This window comes from Coregonus clupeaformis, chromosome 15 (assembly GCF_020615455.1).
Source record: "Coregonus clupeaformis isolate EN_2021a chromosome 15, ASM2061545v1, whole genome shotgun sequence".
NCBI classification, from domain to species: domain Eukaryota; kingdom Metazoa; phylum Chordata; class Actinopteri; order Salmoniformes; family Salmonidae; genus Coregonus; species Coregonus clupeaformis.
Window position 1 is genome coordinate 40,547,266 of NC_059206.1, and position 21,060 is coordinate 40,568,325.

Below are 21,060 nucleotides of genomic sequence, written 5' to 3' on the forward strand. Positions count from 1 at the left end.
GTGTCACTCTCAGGAGTTTAGTGACTTTAGTGGACTGTGATAAAAGAGGGAGGATGCATACCAGCATCACACTACTGAGCCTCAGGTCAGATAAATAATGTGCCTCCATTTCATCATTGATTTATTTTCAGCACATTCAAATCAGGAAATTAATCAATTAACTGAAACATTATTGATGAAATAATGGACAATGAATCTTCCCACTGGGCACACACTGGTTGAATCCCAAAACCTTCCACGTCATTTTAATGAAATTACATTGAACCAACGTGGAATAGACCTTGAATTAACTTCTTTGCCCAGTGGGTTGATTTAGATTTAGTCTCGGTTGACCTTGCTGGTAAGATCAAAGTAAAACAATTATCACTTTGCTAATCTAACTGTTGTTGTCCCTCTTACCTCAGCACTCAGACATACGTCATGGACCTCATTCAGGAGTTTGGCCTGGAGGTCTACACACAATACACCACAGGCAAGAAGGTGCACCACGTTGGAGGTCCTCATGCCAAGGTTCGCACCAGCAGCACCAGTATCCCTGCCCTCTCTCCACTGGTGCTACTGGACCTGTCACAGCTCTTGCGGCAGGTAGGGGACCTAACTCGTCTGGACATTATTCTCCCCAATGTTACAGGTCACAACCAAGCCACAAGGTGTTCTAACGCAAATTATTTATCTAAAATTTTGTGAGCAAATGTGTTTAAATCCCTGTTAGTGAGCATTTCTCCTTTGCCAAGATAATCCATCCACCTGACAGGTGTAGCATATCAAGAAGCAGGTTAAACAGCGTGATCATTACACAGGTGCACCTTGTGCTGGGGACAATAAAAGGCTACTAGCAGTTTTGTCACACAGCACAATGCCACAGATGTCTGAAGTTTTTTTTTTTTTTTTTGGGGGGGGGGGTATTTTACCCCCTTTTTCGTGGTATCCAATTGGTAGTTACAGTCTTGTCCCATCGCTGCAACTCCCATACGGACACGGGAGAGGCGAAGGTCGAGAGTGGCGCGTCCTCCGAAACACAACCCAACTGAGCCGCACTGCTTCTCGACACGGTGCCCGCTTAACCCGGAAGCCAGCCACACCAACAGGAGTCGCTAGTGCGCGATGGGACAAGAACATCCCTGCCGGCCAAACCCTCCCCTACCCTGGACGACGCCGCCCCATGGGTCTCCTGGTCGGCTGCGACAGAGCCTGGACTCGAACCAGGATCTCTAGTGGCACAGCTAGCACTGCGATGCAGTGCCTTAGACCACTGCGCCACTCGGGAGGCCTGATGTCTCAAGTTTTGAGGGAGCGTGCCATTGGCATGCTGACTGCAGGAATGTCCACCAGAGATGTTGCCAGAGAACTGAATGTGCATTTCTCTACCATAAGCCGCCTTCAACGTCGCTTTAGAGAATTTGACAGTACGTCTAACCGGCCTCACAACCGCAGACCAGAATGTAACCACGCCAGCCCAGGACCTCCACATCCGTCTTCTTCACCTGCGGAATTGTCTGAGACCAGCCACCCGGACAGCTGATGAAACTGAGGAGTATTTCTGTCTGTAATAATGCCGTTTTGTGGGGAAAAACTGGCTGGGCCTGACTCCCCAGTGGTTTAGATCATTCATGTGTATGCATACATGTACAGTGAGGGAAAAAAGTATTTGATCCCCTGCTGATTTTGTATGTTTGCCCACTGACTGACATGATCAGTCTATCATTTTAATGGTAGGTTTATTTGAACAGTGAGAGACAGAATAACAACAAAAAAATCCAGAAAAATGCATGTCAAAAATGTTATAAATTGATTTGTATTTTAATGAGGGAAATAAGTATTTGATCCCTCTGCAAAACATGACTTAGTACTTGGTGGCAAAACCCTTGTTGGCAATCACAGAGGTCAGACGTTTCTTGTAGTTGGCCACCAGGTTTGCACACATCTCAGGAGGGATTTTGTTCCACTCCTCTATGCAGATCTTCTCCAAGTCATTAAGGTCCGAGGCTGACGTTTGGCAACTCGAACCTTCAGCTCCCTCCACAGATTTTCTATGGGATTGAGGTCTGGAGACTGGCTAGGCCACTCCAGGACCTTAATGTGCTTCTTCTTGACCACTCCTTTGTTGCCTTGGCCGTGTGTTTTGGGTCATTGTCATGCTGGAATACCCATCCACGACCCATTTTCAATGCCCTGGCTGAGGGAAGGAGGTTCTCACCCAAGATTTGACGGTACATGGCCCCGTCCATCGTCCCTTTGATGCGGTGAAGTTGTCCTGTCCCCTTAGCAGAAAAACACCCCCAAAGCATAATGTTTCCACCTCCATGTTTGACGGTGGGAATGGTGTTCTTGGGGTCATAGGCAGCATTCCTCCTCCTCCAAACACAGCGAGTTAAGTTGATGCCAAAGAGCTCGATTTTGGTCTCATCTGACCACAACACTTTCACCCAGTTCTCCTCTGAATCATTCAGATGTTCATTGGCAAACTTCAGACGGCGCTGTATATGTGCTTTCTTGTGCAGGGGGACCTTGCGGTCGCTGCAGGATTTCAGTCCTTCACGGCGTAGTGTGTTACCAATTGTTTTCTTGGAGACTATGGTCCCAGCTGCCTTGAGATCATTGACAAGATCCTCCCGTGTAGTTCTGGGCTGATTCCTCACGGTTCTCATGATCATTGCAACTCCACGAGTTGAGATTTTGCATGGAGCCCCAGGCCAAGGGAGATTGACAGTTATTTTGTGTTTCTTCCATTTGTGAATAATCGCACCAACTGTTGTCACCTTCTCACCAAGCTGCTTGGCGATGGTCTTGTAGCCCATTCCAGCCTTGTGTAGGTCTACAATCTTGTCCCTGACATCCTTGGAGAGCTCTTTGGTCTTGGCCATGGTGGAGAGTTTGGAATCTGATTGATTGATTGCTTCTGTGGACAGGTGTCTTTTATACAGGTAACAAACTGAGATTAGGAGCACTCCCTTTAAGAGTGTGCTCCTAATCTCAGCTCGTTACCTGTATAAAAGACACCTGGGAGCCAGAAATCTTTCTGATTGAGAGGGGGTCAAATACTTATTTCCCTAATTAAAATGCAAATCAATTTATAAAATTTTTGACTTGCGTTTTTCTGGATTATTTTGTTGTTAGTCTCTCACTGTTCAAATAAACCTACCATTAAAATTATAGACTGATCATTTCTTTGTCAGTGGGCAAAGGTACAAAATCAGCAGGGGATCAAATACTTTTTTCCCTCACTGTATGTGCTGTGTGTCAGATTGACAGGTTGATTGCCACAGTGTCAGTGGAGGACCCCATGAAGACCCCCAATGCCCAGGAGTTGGACAGTATGACCCTACACTCCTACATAGAGAAACATGCCTGGACAGAAGGTGAGCAGCACCACCTCTCACACCTCACCCCAATCACTAAGAATTTGACATCAAAACAACACCAAGGGCATGTAAACCAAAGACTTGTTGTTGATTTGTATATTTTAATTGTTTTATAATAGTGTGGGTATAGACAACAGCAGAGCTGGGATACGGTCAAGATACCACGAGAACAAATGAAAAATCAGGTCGAAGAGTTTATAATTGAGTTTATTACAGATTCAGAGCTATCCAGAATTGGGTGTTCCACTGTACGTTTGCACTGCTAGAAAATGAATGGATTTGATTTTCCCCTACCGTACCTAGAGGACGCTCTCAAGTGTTCCTGGGTGATGTGCATCCTGCCTCAGGCACAGCCAGAGGCCTTGGCTGATGGATGGCCACATATATCTTAGAAGAACCATCTATTATGTATAGTCAGGTCAAAAATGAAATAAATAATACAAATATATATTTGTTTGGTCTCTCTCTCTCTCTCTCTCTCTCTCTCTCTCTCTCTCTCTCTCTCTCTCTCTCTCTCTCTCTCTCTCTCTCTCTCTCTCTCTCTCTCTCTCTCTCTCTCTCTCTCTCTCTCTCTCTCTCTCTCTCTCTCTCTCCCTGTCTCCAGAGATGAAGGAGGAGATGGGTGTGTGCAGCCGGGTTTTGTTTGGCATGGAGCCAAATCAAATGTCCTTCCTCTACTTCCTCATGTATGCTGCAGCAGCTGGAGGCGTCCTGTGCCTGCTGGAGAGCACCCCAGGCTCAGCGCAGGAGTTCAGGGTCAAGGTGACCTGGGATGGGCTCTAACCCTCTCTCTGCCTCCACAGGGGGTAGAGTAGGGGACCGCTGATGGTGGGGGCGACCCGAGTCGAGCCTATGGTCTTTTGACCCTCACAGAGTGGGTTAGGGAGAGGAGTAGAGTGTGTTGGGAATTGGGGAATTGGGGAATTGCAGCTCACCAATGACATAGGAGTCGTAGAAGTCACTTCCGTTGCTCTCTATGGAAAGACAGGAGAATTCTCCTGTTTTGTTGGGTCTTGGAGAACGAGATATTGAAAAGAGAGCTAGAGAGATTTAGGGGAGAGCCATGTACAGTATAGAGAGATACAGAAAGGGAAAGAGAAAAAGTGATACTGGATAGATAGATAAACAGAGAGAAACTGCATCAGATTTTTGTTGCACTTGGATCTGGATATTGCTTGCTTACCACCTACCTAATTAAACTCAGCTCACTGATGGTCTACACTTCTTGTCACTGCACTGACATTGGACTGTAAGGCTGCTCTGTGTCCACAGGGGGGAACCCAGCAGCTGTCAGAGCGTTTAGCCCAGCAGATTGGGAGGGAGAGTGTCCGGCTGGGCCAGGCTGTGACGGCCATATGGCAGGTAGCGTACAGTAACAGCTCACTCAGGGAATGACGAGGTGTGACCCTGAGATAACAGTCACTTCAGACAGGGAACAAGCCATCTCCTGTGGGCCTCTGTCTGTTCTGCTGTTCTCTCTCTCTCTCTCTCTCTCTCTCTCTCTCTCTCTCTCTCTCTCTCTCTCTCTCTCTCTACTCTCTCTACTCTCTCTCTCTCTCTTTCTCTCTCTCTCATGCTACTGAGAGGCACCACCGAGCACTGGCATTGCATTGCATCAGTGTAGATGTGTGTTAGCCTATTGAGTGAAGACACTCTCTGTGACCTTTGAGTGTTTGTGTACATGGTGGAAGTGGATCAAAGGTAATGCATTTGGCTAGTTACTGTAGATGAAAGGCACAACAGTTTACAGGAAATGACCCTCTCTATAAAAAGGATAATAAAGTGCTTACGTGATAGGTTAAAAGGAACATCTAAAAGCCATTCTCGAAAAATATGATTATTTAAAAGGTTAAAATTACTCAAATAATTACTCGATTATTTACAAGATAAAGGACCATCTAATAGCCATGTAATTTTGATGTACCAACCTAATGAGGCTTTTAAATCAACCCAATGATTCCTTTCATGTCCTCCGTGCTGCATGACCGTGGTACCACTCGGCTTAACACTGTTGGCCCCATAGCATTCTCCCTTAATAAGAACGTATTGGCTTCCCCGGAGTGTCCAGAGTTTTGGTCATCCATAATGGACGGCACTATTATATTTCTCCCCGGGGCCCTGCCCTCCAGGGTCATCTATAATATCCACTGTGCCTCCATATCTCTGTGCTGCTCATCTCAATGTGCTCCTAAGGGCAGATAGCCCCCAGAGTGCTGCCTGGTCTGGTCCGGCCTACTGGAGAGGAATACTAATGCTGCCTGTCTGTCACAGCTACTGTGTGCTGTATAGTACATTGTACAGTGGCTTGCGAAAGTATTCACCCTCCTTGGCATTTTTCCTATTTTGTTGCCTTACAACCTGGAATTAAAATCGATTTTTGGGGGGTTTGTATCATTTGATTTACACAACATGCCTACCACTTTGAAGATGCAAAATATTTTTTATTATGAAACAAATATGATAGAAGACAAAAAAACTGAAAACTTGAGCGTGCATAACTATTCACCCCCCCCCAATACTTTGTAGAGCCACCTTTTGCAGCAATTACAGCTGCAAGTCTCTTGGGGTATGTCTCTATAAGCTTGGCACATCTAGCCACTGGGGTTTTGCCCATTCTTCAAGGCAAAACTGCTCCAGCTCCTTCAAGTTGGATGGGTTCCACTGGTGACAGCAATCTTTAAGTCATACCACAGATTCTCAATTGGATTGAGGTCTGGGCTTTGACTATGCCATTCCAAGACATTTAAATGTTTCTTAAACCACTCAAGTGTTGCTTTAGCAGTATGCTTAGGGTCATTGTCCTGCTGGAAGGTGAACCTCCATCCCAGTCTCAAATCTCTGGAAGACTGAAACAGGTTTCCCTCAAGAATTTCCCTGTATTTAGCGCCATCCATCATTCCTTCAATTCTGACCAGTTTCCCAGTCCCTGCCGATGAAAAACATCCCCACAGCATGATGCTGCCACCACCATGCTTCACAGTGGGGATGGTGTTCTTAGGGTGATGAGAGGTGTTGGGTTTGCGCCAGACATAGCGTTTTCCTTGATGGCCAAAAAGCTCAATTCTAGTCTCATCTAACCAGAGTACCTTCTTCCATATGTTTGGGGAGTCTCCCACATGCCTTTTGGCGAACACCAAACGTGTTTGCTTATTTTTTTCTTTAAGCAATGGCTTTTTTCTGGCCACTCTTCTGTAAATCCCAGCTCTGTGGAGTGTACGGCTTAAAGTGGTCCTATGGACAGATACTCCAATCTCCGCTGTGGAGTTTTGCAGCTCCTTCAGGGTTATCTTTGGTCTCTTTGTTGCCACTCTGATTAATGCCCTCCTTGCCTGGTCCGTGAGTTTTGATGGGCGGCCCTCTCTTGGCAGGTTTGTTGTGGTGCCATATTCTTTCAATTTTTTAATAATGGATTTAATGATGCTCTGTGGGATTCAGATATTTTTTTATAACCCAACCCTAATCTTTACTTCTCCACAACTTTGACCCTGACCTGTTTGGAGAGCTCCTTGGTCTTCATGGTGCCGCTTGCTTGGTGGTGCCCCTTGCTTAGTGGTGTTGCAGACTCTGGGGCCTTTCAGAACAGGTGTATATATACTGAGATCATGTGACACTTAGATTGCACAGAGGTGGACTTTATTTAACTAATTATGTGACTTCTGAAGGTAATTGGTTGCACCATATCTTATTTAAGGGCTTCATAGCAAAGGGGGTGAATACATATGCACGCACCACTTTTTTACGTTATTTATTTTTGTATAAAAGTTATTTTTTTCATTTCACTTCACAAACTTGGACTATTTTGTGTCCTGTACATGAAATCCAAATTAAAATCCATTTATATTACAGGTTGTAATGCAACAAAATAGGAAAACCGCAAACGGGGATGAATACCTTTGCAAGGCACTGTATACTGTAGATGTACACACGATTATATGTGTTTGTGATTTGATTTGTCTGTGTGTGTGTGTGCGAGTTCATGTACAGTACATGCATGTGTGTGTCTTTCCCATAGGATGCTGAGCAGGCCAAGGTGATGACAGCCACCCAGTCCTACTTGTGCAGAGCAGTGATTGTCACCTGCCCTCCTCACCTGGCAGGTCAGTGTGTGTGTGTGTGTGTGTCCCACCTCTGTCGCCCCACTTCACCACTCCTCTAATGAAATACCCACTGACACATCAACTCACAGGCTAGCCACTAAGGTGTATTGAACAGGGCAGCCATGCAGATATGACAAGACCCTGGTTCTGGCAACTCATACCTGGAAGGTGGGATGGAGGAATGGAGGCATGCCCCACTGCCCGCTACCAGGAACCCAGAGAACACATAGAACCCTCTGCTGGAGCCATGGACCCCAGCCAGGACACTTAATGAGACAGATCTGGGAACAGCTTTGAATTATGCAGCAGGGATCTGTCGGGCTCTGTTGCCAGTGGCTGCTGTGGAGGCACCCTGACAGGTGACAGGGACTCTTAAAACCAGAGCCTGTGCAGTAATTTAGATGTCCATCCAAAAAGAGGGGTGAAGGATAAATAAAAGAAGTGAGTGGCGCTTAAAGTCATTTGTGTGACACGTTCACTTTGAAATTCAGGTGCCCTGGAAACTGCCCTGGCATTTCCAGTCAGAGGAAGCTGGGTATGGATAGACCTTGCCATAAAGCTCACCTTGGCATGGAGCAAGTTTCTGATTAAAGAAGGAGTGAGGACGTTGTGTAAGGCCGACTCACACACTCGTGCCCGTGTACACCCACACACATTCACACACAGTCCTTGTATCTGTATAGAGCCACGATGAATAGTACATAACCCTCAAATAAACTCAGACATGTTTTCATGGTTTCCTTCATAATGGACATATTCCGCTACACACACACACACACACTCACACACACACACACACACACACACACACACACACACACACACACACACACACACACACACACACACACACACACACACACACACACACACACACACACACACACACACACACACACACACACACACACACACACACACACACCACACACACAAACACATCTTTGCAGACACACACAGCCCTTCTCTGTCACTCTGTCTGGGAGTTGTGTGTTCTCTGATCCATCATGAATTGGCGGCTTTACAATTTATTCCACCATCCATCTATCTTTTATAATGAGTGGAGTTGTCCTTTTTGCCTGTTTCTCAGCCATCTCAATGATTTATGCTTGACTGCATAGTAGTTCACTCTGCAGGAGATTGTGGCGCCAGGATATGAGTGTTTTGGCTGTGTCTTTGCTTTTCGGAACATTGCTACATATTCATTTTTATACTCTAAATGTTTTATTTGTTCCAAAGTGTATTACACATGCCAAGCCGTTGTTTTGTTGTTGTCAACCTCAAAACTACTCTCTTGTTATCACTCTTAGCAAATGCCTGCTGTATGACTCAATGGAGTTAATTTGATCTTCTTTTCTAGGACTGTTCTACTCTACAAGACACACAGCTGTCCATGTTCTAAATTAGCATTTTGTTTGAATATAAATTTGAGTCTGCGTGTGTGTGTGATTATGTGTTTGACAAGTAGTAGCTAGGTCGCTTTGAGCATGGCAGCTGTTTGTGTGTGTGTGTGTATGTGTGTGTGTGTATGTTCGTGCATTAGTGTGTTTGCATGTGTGCACCTGGCCGTGTGTGTCTTCATGCCTGCATGTGTGTGCACATTTGTTTGTATGTGTGTATGTGTGCTCCTTCGTGTGTGTGTGTGTGCGTGAGTGTGTGTGTGTGTGTGTGTTTGTATGTATTTTCTGTTGTGGATGTGGGTGAATTAAGGTGTACTCTACATGGGTGAAATTAGGTTCTGGGCAATAGGCAATCTCCCTCTAAGTATAGTTCTACCTGACTAAACTGGAATTTCAAATGGATGCAATTGGACTTGACTGGCAGCCAAGCGGCCCAGCGCCTGATATTGCCATCTATCTTCTCCCCTCTGCAAGAGGAGCTTTTTTAATGACAGCAGGCTAGGGCAATGGCACAGGACCCGACAGATCTGCCACTCATAGCTAATTCATATGGCTTGTTTACACTGTAGGAAAACAGGTAAGCAATGCATTAGCATTGATTTGCCCACTATGACCCAAGCCTCATCCAGAAGGCTGAAAGGCTTTCAGACACTGTGTGTATAAGACTAAATCCTGACTTATTTGGTATTGCACTGAAAGTAGGAGTTATTGGGAAGTTGAAGTGATTCAAAAAATATACAGTAGATATTAATCTCTCTGGAAGATTAAACCTTTGAAAACGGATTTGGTTATCAGTTTATTACATTGCATATATTTGTTTCTAAGAAAAGTACATACTGGTACTTGACTGCATTTGTGCTGTATTTATCTCCAGTTTCTTATCACTTTTCTTCTGGACCCTGAGAGAATGTAGCAACAAAGTTGGAGATAGAAAATGAGCTGTGTAAAATCCTTGAGCACCCTTGCCGGAGGCTACGGTTAGATCTCAGATCTGTTTCACAGGTCACTGTCAAAAGAGGAACTGGAGAGACAGATGTGCCAGTTATCAGGGTAGGGGGAAAAGATTTTCAAATCACAAAAACATTAAGGAGATAATTAATTAGTGAGAGAGCGAGAGAAAGTGAGAGAGTGAGAGAGAATAAGGGAGAGGAGAGAGAGAGAGAGAGAGAGAGAAAGAGAGAGAGAGAGAGAGAGTAGAGACAGAGTGAAAACAGACTGCAGTGAATATTAGCTAAGGGAAAATGGAGTCACAATGAGTCAGGGTAAGGGAGCCAGTGGAGCAGAAGACTACCTTGTAAAGATGAGGTGTGTGTCTAGACTGGCAGACAGTGCTACTGGAACGACAGTCAGTAATGATCGACTGTCACTGTTGGATTAGAGTGATAGGCCTCTACCGATCCGAGCAAAATGTACCCGAAGGAAAATTCTGTCACCCATTTCAGAAGGATCCGCTTGGATCAGCATTCAACACCATAGTACCCTCAAAGCTCATCATTAAGCTCGAGGCCCTGGGTCTGAACCCCGCCCTGTGCAACTGGGTCCTGGACTTCATGACGGGCCGCCCCCCCAGGTGGTGAAGGTAGGAAACAACATCTACACTTTGCTGATCCTCAACACTTGGGACCCTCAAGGGTGCGTGCTCAGCCCCCTCCTGTACTCCCTGTTCACCCATGACTGCGTGGCCAAGCATGCCTCCAACTCAATCGTCAAGTTTGCAGACGACACAACAGTAGTTGGCTGGATTACCAACAATGACGAGACAGCCTACAGGGAGGAGGTGAGGGCTCTGGGAGTGTGGTGCCAGGAAAATAACCTCTCACTCAACGTCAACAAAACAAAGGAGATGATCGTGGACTTCAGGTAACAGCAGAGGGTGCACCCCCCTATCCACATCAACGGGACCGCAGTGGAGAAGGTGAAAATCTTCAAGCTCCTAGGCGTACACATCACTGACAAACTGAAATGGTCCACCCATGCAGACAGTGTGGTGAAGAAGGCACAACAGAGCCTCTTCAACCTCAGGAGGCTGAAGAAATTTGGCCTGGCACCTAAAACCCTCACAAACTTTTACAGATGCACAATTCAGAGCATCCTGTCGGACTGTATCACTGCCTGGTACGGCAACTGCACTGCCCGCAACCGCAGGGCTGTCCAGAGGGTGGTCTGCCGAATGCATTACCGGGGGCAAACTACCCGCCCTCCAGGACACCTACAGCACCTGATGCCACAGGAAGGCCAAAAAGATCATCAAGGACATCTACCACCCGAGCCACTGCCTGTTCACCCCGCTATCATCCAGAAGGCGAGGTCAGTACAGGTGCATCAAAGCTGGGACCGAGAGACTGAAAAACAGCTTCTATCTCAAGGCCATCAGACTGTTAAATAGCCATCACTAGCACATTAGAGGCTGCTGCTGCCTATAGAAATCACTGGCCACTTTAAGAAATGGAACACTAGTCACTTTAATAATGTTTACATATCTTGCATTACTCATCTCATATGTATACTGTATTCTATAATATTCTACTGTATCTTAGTCCATGCCGCTCTGTCATTTCTGTCATTGCTTGTCCATATATGTATATATTCTTAATTCCATTCCTTACTTAGATTTGTGTGTATTTGGTATATGTTTTGAAATTGTTAGATATTAGTTGTTAGATATTACTGCACTGTCAGAGCTAGAAGCACAAGCATTTCGCTACAGCTCAAAACTCCTGAAGGCAGTAAAACACCCGATTGAACTAATCAAGCTCTTGTTGTCCCATTTTATAGTGTGCCCTTGAGTTCAGGTGGCAAGGTGATTAGTTAAATTATGCCTTTAAGTGCCTGATTGGAACTAAAGACTGTTGTCCACTCTCCTTCTCTCCAGCTCTCTGGTGTGCCAGCCATGGTTTGAACATTACAGTGCTGTGTAATAAAATCAAGACTAAAGCACCTCCAATACCTGAATGTAGATGTAAACCTGTAGTCACATGATCACAGGTCCAGGCTCTTGACCCATAAAGCCCCAGTGCAATACTCTATTGCAAACACTGGACCCACTTCCTGTCCCCTGATGCTTTATCATCTACCCTCTGAGTGACATTGGATTGTTGGTTGGTCTGTGGCAATTGTTGTGAATGTGATTGAGTATAACATTTTACATTTACATTTTAGTCATTTAGCAGACGCTCTTATCCAGAGTGACTTACAGTTAGTGAATACTGTGACGTCACGAGAGGCTACACAGCTTTCAGCGGGATTGCTCAAGTAGTGCAAGGAGACCAGGTTCAACCAAAACAAGGATTTTATTAAAGGTCTTGGGAAATTAACGAAAATATAACACAATTCTGTTCTCTGGTGGCTCTTTAAGGGTTAACAGTTCAGGGATGTCTCTTCCACATCCAAAATCATAACTCTCCCTCGCTCAAATAACTTTTCCCCAGTCTTACTGTATTCCACGTTGCAGCTAGTGGCCAACCCAGCAAAACGTCCTTCCAAAATCCCACACGTATTTCCACAGGTGCATATATCCAAAGGTGAGTATTTCCCAAAGGTAAGTATCTCCAAATCCTTATATTCCTCATGGAAGTGGACGTGCAGCACTCTTGTCCTCCAGAGAGCCCAGCCTGGAGACCGTGTCTCTTCCCTTCAACAAACCTTCAGCTCATCAGCTCCTCATTTGTTTCAGCTGCGTGGGAAGATTGGCCATAGAGGGGTGGAGTTCCCGACCATACCAGCAGATGGAGCCATAGCTGTCTGGGTTTGCAGCCACCTCAGGGGGATGTAACGTCCCTCCAGGACACAGCCTCTCGTGACATCACACATCCCCCTCCTCGGGACCGACGTCCTCGTCGGGGTAAAGGCAGCGAAGAAGGCATCACGCCGGGAGAGGGCGTCCGCATTGCCGTGGTGCTTGCCAGCCTGCTCTCTCTTCAACTCCTCCACCTCTAGGACCAGGGACTCAGCCTCCTGTTGTCTCTCCTTGAGTTTCTTACTGAATGCATCAGCCTTGGTTTTAGCAGAGTTTAGCTTCTGTTGAGCAGCTTTCAGTTCCTTCTCTCTCTCTGCCTCCGCATTCTTCATCTTGTTCTCCAACACCTTGTACTTCTCCTCTGCCTTCTTCTGGACCTCCTTACTACTGCGCAGGGTCTCCTCACACTCCTCGATGGTCCTGCGCAGCCTCTCCAGCTCCTCCTGTTGCTTAGGGAAGGAGCTCGGTTGGAGTTTAGCCTGGAGGATATCTAACTCTTCTGTCTTCATGTCTAACTGTTGCTTTAACAAACGATACCTCTCAGCGGTCCCCTTCAGACCAGACAGTTCTTTGTCCAGATTCTGTAGCTCCGTCTCTGTGTCGGTCTGGGCACCTGCCATCCCTATCAGAGCCCGGGCGGGAGTGAGTAACTCGGAGGATTGCACCGGAGCCTTCCCAGGATGAGTCTTGCCTCTCCGTTTCCGAGGTACTCGGGTTATCCTCTCCTGAGACTCTCTCCAGAGTGGGTAAAAGGCTGGGCAGTCTCGTCCAATTAGGACAGGGACGGGGAGGGGAATCAACCACCCCCGCCCGTCGTGTGTATGGTTCCCCGTGTGCTGGTCATTGTAAGTTCAGTAATGGGGTATTCTCTGGTGTCCCCATGGACACAGGAAACTGGGAGGACTTTCCCCGGGGTCAGACACGTTGGGCCCACCAAATCCTTACGCACCAGGGTGGCCCGGCTACCAGAATCCAGTAAGGCCTCCACATCATGGTGAGTCACAGTTACCGGGCAGGTGGGGGGTCGATCTGGGCCGCCATCTACGACTCCCAAGAGCGAGGCAAAACGGTGTGTGGGTGCTGAGCTGGAGGACTCCGCAGTGGGCATAGGTTCATCGGCTGGTTTCCCACACTGCCAGGAGATATGTCCCATCTCCCCACACCGGTAACACTGTCGAGTTTTCCCCCTCCTGGTGTACTCTTCTTGGACCCGTCTGGTTTCTGGCTCCCCTGGAGCCGGGATAAGTCCTGACGTGGCTGGGTTCGAGACCTTGGGGTCCTTTGGACGGGTTCTTCCCATTTGTGGTGGGGCCGCACTCCTGGGGTCTTTTCGGGAAGCATTCAGCATCTCCGCTGTGGCCTGGTACTTTTCCACAGCTTCCACGGTCAGATCAGCCGTGGTCAAGGCCTGTTGACTGATGAACCGTTTTGCCTCATAAGGCAGGGCGCGTAGGTAACGATCCACCACAACGGCCTCCACCACCGCCACTGCTGTATTCCTCTGCGGATCCAGCCATTTCCTTGCGATTCGGACAAGTTCATGCATCTGCGCCCGAGGAGGTTGGTCTGGTTGGAAGGTCCAGCTGTGAAAGCGCTGGGCCATACCAAACTTTGTGAGTCCATATCTGCTGAGGATCTCAGACTTCAGGGCATCATAGTCAGTAACCTGGTCAGGGCCCAGGTCCCGGACAGCATTCAGCGATTCCCCGGTTAGAAAGGGGGCTAACAGACCAACCCACTGTTGCTTGGGCCAGGCTTCCCTAGTGGCCGTGGCCTCAAATGCATGCAGGTATGCCTCAATGTCATCGGTAGCTCCCATCTTAGATATAAAGTCACTTGCCTTTATTGGGCGGGTATTTTGGACCACCCTCTGTCTCTGCAACTGCAATTCCTCTGCCTTCAGAAGGTTGGCTTTCTTTTGCTCCTCCAAGAGAGCCACGTTTGCTTGCATCTGGGCTTGCTGGCCAGCAACAAGGGCTTTCAATATGTCCTCCATTTCAGTCGGCGGGGAGCCTACGGCCAACTTGGAAAACTGGGTGATCAAACCTTCGGTATCCTCCTCTGACATGCACTATTAACGCTTGAGCGTGCCCGTATTCTCCACCATCTGTGACGTCACGAGAGGCTACACAGCTTTCAGCGGGATTGCTCAAGTAGTGCAAGGAGACCAGGTTCAACCAAAACAAGGATTTTATTAAAGGTCTTGGGAAATTAACGAAAATATAACACAATTCTGTTCTCTGGTGGCTCTTTAAGGGTTAACAGTTCAGGGATGTCTCTTCCACATCCAAAATCATAACTCTCCCTCGCTCAAATAACTTTTCCCCAGTCTTACTGTATTCCACGTTGCAGCTAGTGGCCAACCCAGCAAAACGTCCTTCCAAAATCCCACACGTATTTCCACAGGTGCATATATCCAAAGGTGAGTATTTCCCAAAGGTAAGTATCTCCAAATCCTTATATTCCTCATGGAAGTGGACGTGCAGCACTCTTGTCCTCCAGAGAGCCCAGCCTGGAGACCGTGTCTCTTCCCTTCAACAAACCTTCAGCTCATCAGCTCCTCATTTGTTTCAGCTGCGTGGGAAGATTGGCCATAGAGGGGTGGAGTTCCCGACCATACCAGCAGATGGAGCCATAGCTGTCTGGGTTTGCAGCCACCTCAGGGGGATGTAACGTCCCTCCAGGACACAGCCTCTCGTGACATCACAATACATATATATTTTTTTATACTGGCCCCCCGTGGGAATCGAACCCACAACCCTGGCGTTGCAAACACCATGCTCTATCAACTGAGCTACATCCCTGCCGGCCATTCCCTCCCCTACCCTGGACGACGCTGGGCCAATTGTGCGCCGCCCATGAGTCTCCCGGTCGCGGCCAGCTGCGACAGAGCCTGGATTCGAACCAGGATCTCTAGTTAGCACTGCGATGCAGTGCCTTAGACCACTGCGCCACTCAGGAGAACAGTATAAGAAGTGGGTCCAGTGTTTATAATAGAGTATTGCAATTGTGTCAGTATAGCAAACCACACTGAAGTCATTGTTATTACCATGGTGCTACAAAGGTACATTCAACCACAGTTATCAGTCTTTACAGCATCTGCCAATGAAGCATGGACTTGTGAGTCATAAATACATAAATGCATCATAAATACAATACCTTAGGAATAACCTGGTTGAATAAGTTCATCAGCTAGTTCAAAAAGTATGGTTAAAAACACCATTTAGAAAATGTCACACCTTCTCTAACGCTGCTTTTCAATGGCAACTGTATTTATAGGGCGTTTGGCTGTCACATCACACTTCACACATTGACATGGCTCTGTAGACTATGACATGGAAAAGCACTGTGGCTCCTGTGAGCTTATTTTATTGAGCAGTTTTCCCTGCATTTGTAACATAGATTGGGTGCTGTTGGCTCAACATTATTCACCTAAAATGCTATCAGTGCTCCTGATGTTTTTTTGCCTCTATGTTTTCTTCCTGCATGGAATTTCTAGGTACAGACATCACATTCATAACCATTCTATGTTGAATGACAATTTTATTCATAGTCTACATCCCAAATGGCACCCTATTCGCTATATAGTGAGCCCTATGGCCCCTGGTCAAAAGTAGTGCACTAAATATGGAATAGGGTGCCATTTGGGACACAGTAAACACTACATGATCAAAAGTATGTGGACACCTGCTCGTCGAACATCTCATTATGCAGACATTCTGGAATTTTCATCACAGTAATATTTCTCATAAAAACTAGAAGAGAAGCAGTTCATCTCTCATCAACCCTCAACCATGAAATACTGGCATGCATGTTGTTGATGTTAGTTCTGTATGTGCAGTTAAAGGCATGTTGCTCTGTTTTGAGCAAGCTGCAGCATTGCTAGGTCTTTCTTTGCTGCACTTGACCATTGTCACGAACGTTGACTGATGACTCGTGGAACCAAGGCGCTGCGTGATAAGCATACATTTTATTTAGTACACATCACACGAACAAAACAACAAAACGAACGATACGTGAAGTCCTGAGGTTACAACAACACAAACCTTTACGGAGCAAGATCCCACAAACTAACTGGTGCCAACAGGCTGCCTAAGTATGGTCCCCAATCAGAGACAACGAGCTACAGCTGCCTCTAATTGGGAACCACCCTGGCCAACATAGATCTAAACGATCTAGAACAAAAAACATAGAAAACTAAACATAGAAAAATCCACACCCTGGCTCAACATTTAAGAGTCCCCAGAGCCAGGGAGTGACAACCATATTACCGGACAGTAATCAAGATGGGACAAGACCAGAGCCTGAACAACTAGTACAGTTGATTTTTGTGTGAATTCTTTTTTGTTATTTTTTTATAACAGACATACCCCTCCCCATCTTCACAACAACTTTGTAAATTTGACTTAACCATGATTATTGACCGCCCAATGTCATACCTAAGAGTTTAACTTCCTCAACTTGCTCAATGGTCAAACCCTTTATGCACAATTCCAGTTAAGGTTTAGGTCTTAGAGAATGTTTTGAGCCAAATACACTACATGACCAAAAGTATGTGGACACCTGCTTGTCGAACATCTCATTCCAAAATCATGGGCATTAATATGGAGTTGGTCCCCCCTTTGCTGCTATAACAGCCTCCACTATTCTGGGAAGGCTTTCCACTAGATGTTGGAACATTGCTGCAGGGACTTTCTTCCATTCAGCCACAAGAGCATTAGTGAGGTCGGGCACTCGCAGTCGGCATTCCAATTCATCCCAAAGGTGTTCAATGGGGTTAAGGTCAGGGCTCTGTGCAGGCCAGTCAAGTTCTTCAACACCGATCTCGACAAACCATTTCTGTATGGACATCGTTTTTTGCACAGGGGCATTGTCATGTTGCCACAAAGTTGGAAGCACAGAATCGTCTAGAATGCCATTGTATGCTGTAGCATTAAGATTTCCCTTCACTGGAACTAATGGGCCTAGCCCGAACCATGAAAAACAGCCCTAGACCATTATTCCTCCTCATCCAAACTATGCATTCGGGCAGGTAGCGTTGTCCTGGCATCCGCCAAACCCAGATTTGTCCGTCGGACTGCCAGATGGTGAAGCGTGATTCATCACTCCAGCCGACGCTTGGCATTGCGCATGGTGATCTTAGGCTTGTGTGCGGCTGCTCGGCCATGGAAACCCATTTCATGAAGCTCCCAACGAACAGTTATTGTGCTGATGTTGCTTCCATAGGCAGTTTGGAACTCAGTAATGAGTGTTGCAACCGAGGACAGAAGATTTACACGCTCTACGCGCTTCAGCACTCGGCAGTCCCGTTTTGTGAGCTTGTGTGGCCTCCCACTTTGCGGCTGAGCCGTTGTCGCTCCTAGACGTTTCCACTTCACAATAACAGCATTTACAGTTGACCGGGGCAGCTCTAGCAGGGCAGAAATTTGATGAACTGACTTGTTGGAAAGGTGGCATCCTATGACTGTGCCACATTGAAAGTCACTGAGCTCTTCAGTAAGGCCATTCTACTGCCAATGTTTGTCTTTGGAGATGGCATGGCTGTGTGCTCAATTTTATACACCTGTTTGCAATGGGTGTTGCTAAAATAGCCGATTCCACTAATTTGAAGGGGTGTCTACATACTTTTGTATATATAGTGTAGTCTGGTTGTGAAATAGACAGTGGGTTTGCATCATGGCACAAGTGTCAGGACATGCAGATTCACAATGACAGGTGTCAATAAACAGTAGGATGCATGATGTCGGAATTAGTATTTCAGCCATGGTCCCAGTTATTTGTTTCATGGTAGGACAGTCTGACACATGATATGCAAGGCATCAATTGTCTTCAACAATATGCACCATAACAAGTACAGTGCATTCGGAATGTATTCAGACCCCTTGACTTTTTCCACATTTTGTTACGTTACAGCCTTATTCTAAAATTAATGAAATTGTTTTTTTCCCTCATCCATCTACACAAAATACCCCATAATGACAAAGCAAAAACAGGTTTTTAGAAATCTTTGCAAATGTGTTAAAAACAACAACTAAAATATCACATTTACATAAGTATTCAGACCCTTTACTCAGTACTTTGTTGAAGCACCTTTGGCAGCGATTACTGCCTCGAGTCTTCTTGGGTATGATGCCACAAGCTTGGCACACCTGTATTTGGGGAGTTTCTCCCATTCTTCTCTGCAGATCCTCTCAAGCTCTGTCAGGTTGGATGGGGTGCGTTGCTGCACAGCCATTTCCAGGTCTCTCCAGAGATAATAATAATAAATAATAATAATATGCCATTTAGCAGACGCTTTTATCCAAAGCGACTTACAGTCATGCGTGCATACATTTTTGTGTATTGGTGGTCCCGGGGATCGAACCCACTACCTTGGCATTACAAGCGCCGTGCTCTACCAGCTGAGCTACAGAGGATTGGGTTCAAATCCGGGCTCTGGCTGGGCCACTCAAGGACATTCAGAGACTTGTCCCGAAGCCACTCCTGCGTTGTCTTGGCTGTGTGTTTAGGGTCGTTGCCCTGTTGGAAGGTGAACCAGGCCCCAGTCTGAGGTCCTGAGCGCTCTGGAGCAGGTTTTCATCAAGGATATCTCTGTACTTTGCTCCATTCATCTTTCCCTCTATCCTGACTAGTCTCCCAGTCCTTACCACTGAAAAACATCCTTACAGCATGATGCTGCCACCACCATGCTTCGCTGTAGGGATGGTGGTTGATGGTTTCCTCCAGACGTGACGCTTGGCATTCAGGCCAAAGAGTTCAATCTTGGTTTCATCAGACCAGAGAATCTTGTTTCTCATGGTCTGAGAGTCCTTTAGGTGCCTTTTGGCAAACTCCAAGCGGGCTCTCATGTGCCTTTTACTGAGGAGTGGCTTCTGTCTGGCCACTCTACCATAAAGGCCTGATTGGTGGAGTGCTGCAGAGATGGTTGTCCTTCTGGAAGGTTCTCCCATATCCATAGAGGAACCCTGGAGCTCGGTCACCTCCCTGACCAAGGCCCTTCTCCCCCGATTGCTCAGTTTGGCCAGGCAGCCAGCTCTAAGAAGAGTCTTGGTGGTTCCAAACTTCTTCCATTTAAGAATGATAGAGGCCACTGTGTTCTTGGGGACCTTCAATGCTGCAGAAATGTATTGGTACCCTTCCCCAGATGTGTGCCTCAAGACAATCCTGTCTCGGAGCTCTACGGACAATTCCTTCGACCTAATGGCTTGGTTTTTGCTCTGACATGCACTGTCAACTGTGGGACCTTATATAGACAGGTGTGTGCCTTTCCAAATCATGTCCAATCAATTGGATTTACCACAGGTGGACTCCAATCAAGTTGTAGAAACATCTCAAGGATGATCAATGGAAACAGGATGCTCAATTTCGAGTCTCATATTAAAGGGTCTGAATGCTTATGTAAATAAGGTATATATATATATGTTTTTTATATTTACATTTGCCAACATTTCTAAAAACCTGTTTTTCCGATTTGTCATGATGGGGTGTTGATGAGAAATAAAATTAATTTCATCAATTTTGCTGTTACAAAATGTGGAAAAAGGGAAGAGGTCTGAATACTTGGATGTGAATGAATGGTCATGAATTGACATAACAACACTTTACCACAGGTTTTATTTCATTGTTGTCATTTTCATGTCAGAAGAAGTGTAACCCACTTTTCAATTGTATTATTTAGTTTGGTTAGCAGAACGGGCCTTCATTTGTAGTTTCTGACAGACATTGACAGCTCTAGAACAGTAGTCCCCATCTTACACAAGCTTTTGTGACACACTGCAGCCAACGTTGACTGCCTTCTCCTCAGTGTGTGACAGACGTTCAATGTTCCTAGCCATGACAGTACAATACTGATGAAGTTATTCAATCTGTCTTTACAAAGGAATAATACAAGTTGGATCTTAAAATGTAAATAAGGTTACTGGTTACTGCAACCACAGCTTTAAGGCAAACCGACAGCCCAGCAGTGTTTAATCGCAGGGATTTTCTGTGCAGGGCCATTTCTGAGAGATCCATGCAGGCAGTCACTGGGGTATTGAATTCAATTTACCTGAGTGCTGGTCGATGATTCAAAAACGAAAGCCCATTCTGATCAATACAGGGGTTAACCAAAGTGATGCGTGTTATGTATTCCTCTCCTCTCACTCCTCTTCTCTTTTCCTTTTGTATCTCTCGCTCTATCTTTGTCCCTTAATTCTCTACACCATTATTGTCAGTCACTATCAAAACCCAGAGAGGCAAACCTCTCGATTCAGCACTTTTCTCTCCCTTCTGTTGTCCATTATAGCTGGCATAGTGACAAGTCATCACCTTTCTCCTGAGATAACCCAATCTCAATATATTTCTCCTGAGATAACCCAATCTCAATATATTTCTCCTGAGATAACCCAATCTCAATATATTTATCCTGAGATAACCCAATCTCAATATATTTCTCCTGAGATAACCCAATCTCAATATATTTTTCC

At 46.1% G+C, this 21,060-nt stretch overlaps 1 protein-coding gene across 3 annotated transcripts in view; it reads left to right on the plus strand.

Moving 5' to 3' along the window:
* Positions 1-21,060, plus strand: part of si:ch211-127i16.2 (probable flavin-containing monoamine oxidase A) — a 41,671-nt gene that overhangs the window by 1,791 nt on the left and 18,820 nt on the right. For 2 of the 3 annotated variants that reach the window (XM_041898220.2, XM_041898219.2), the window contains exons 3-7: positions 405-585; positions 3,245-3,359; positions 3,967-4,124; positions 4,635-4,724; positions 7,375-7,459. In XM_041898220.2, coding sequence (XP_041754154.1) covers positions 405-585; positions 3,245-3,359; positions 3,967-4,124; positions 4,635-4,724; positions 7,375-7,459 — 629 coding nt within the window. The remainder of the gene's footprint in view (positions 1-404; positions 586-3,244; positions 3,360-3,966; positions 4,125-4,634; positions 4,725-7,374; positions 7,460-21,060) is intronic. The other variant, XM_041898221.2, reaches the window with a different exon arrangement.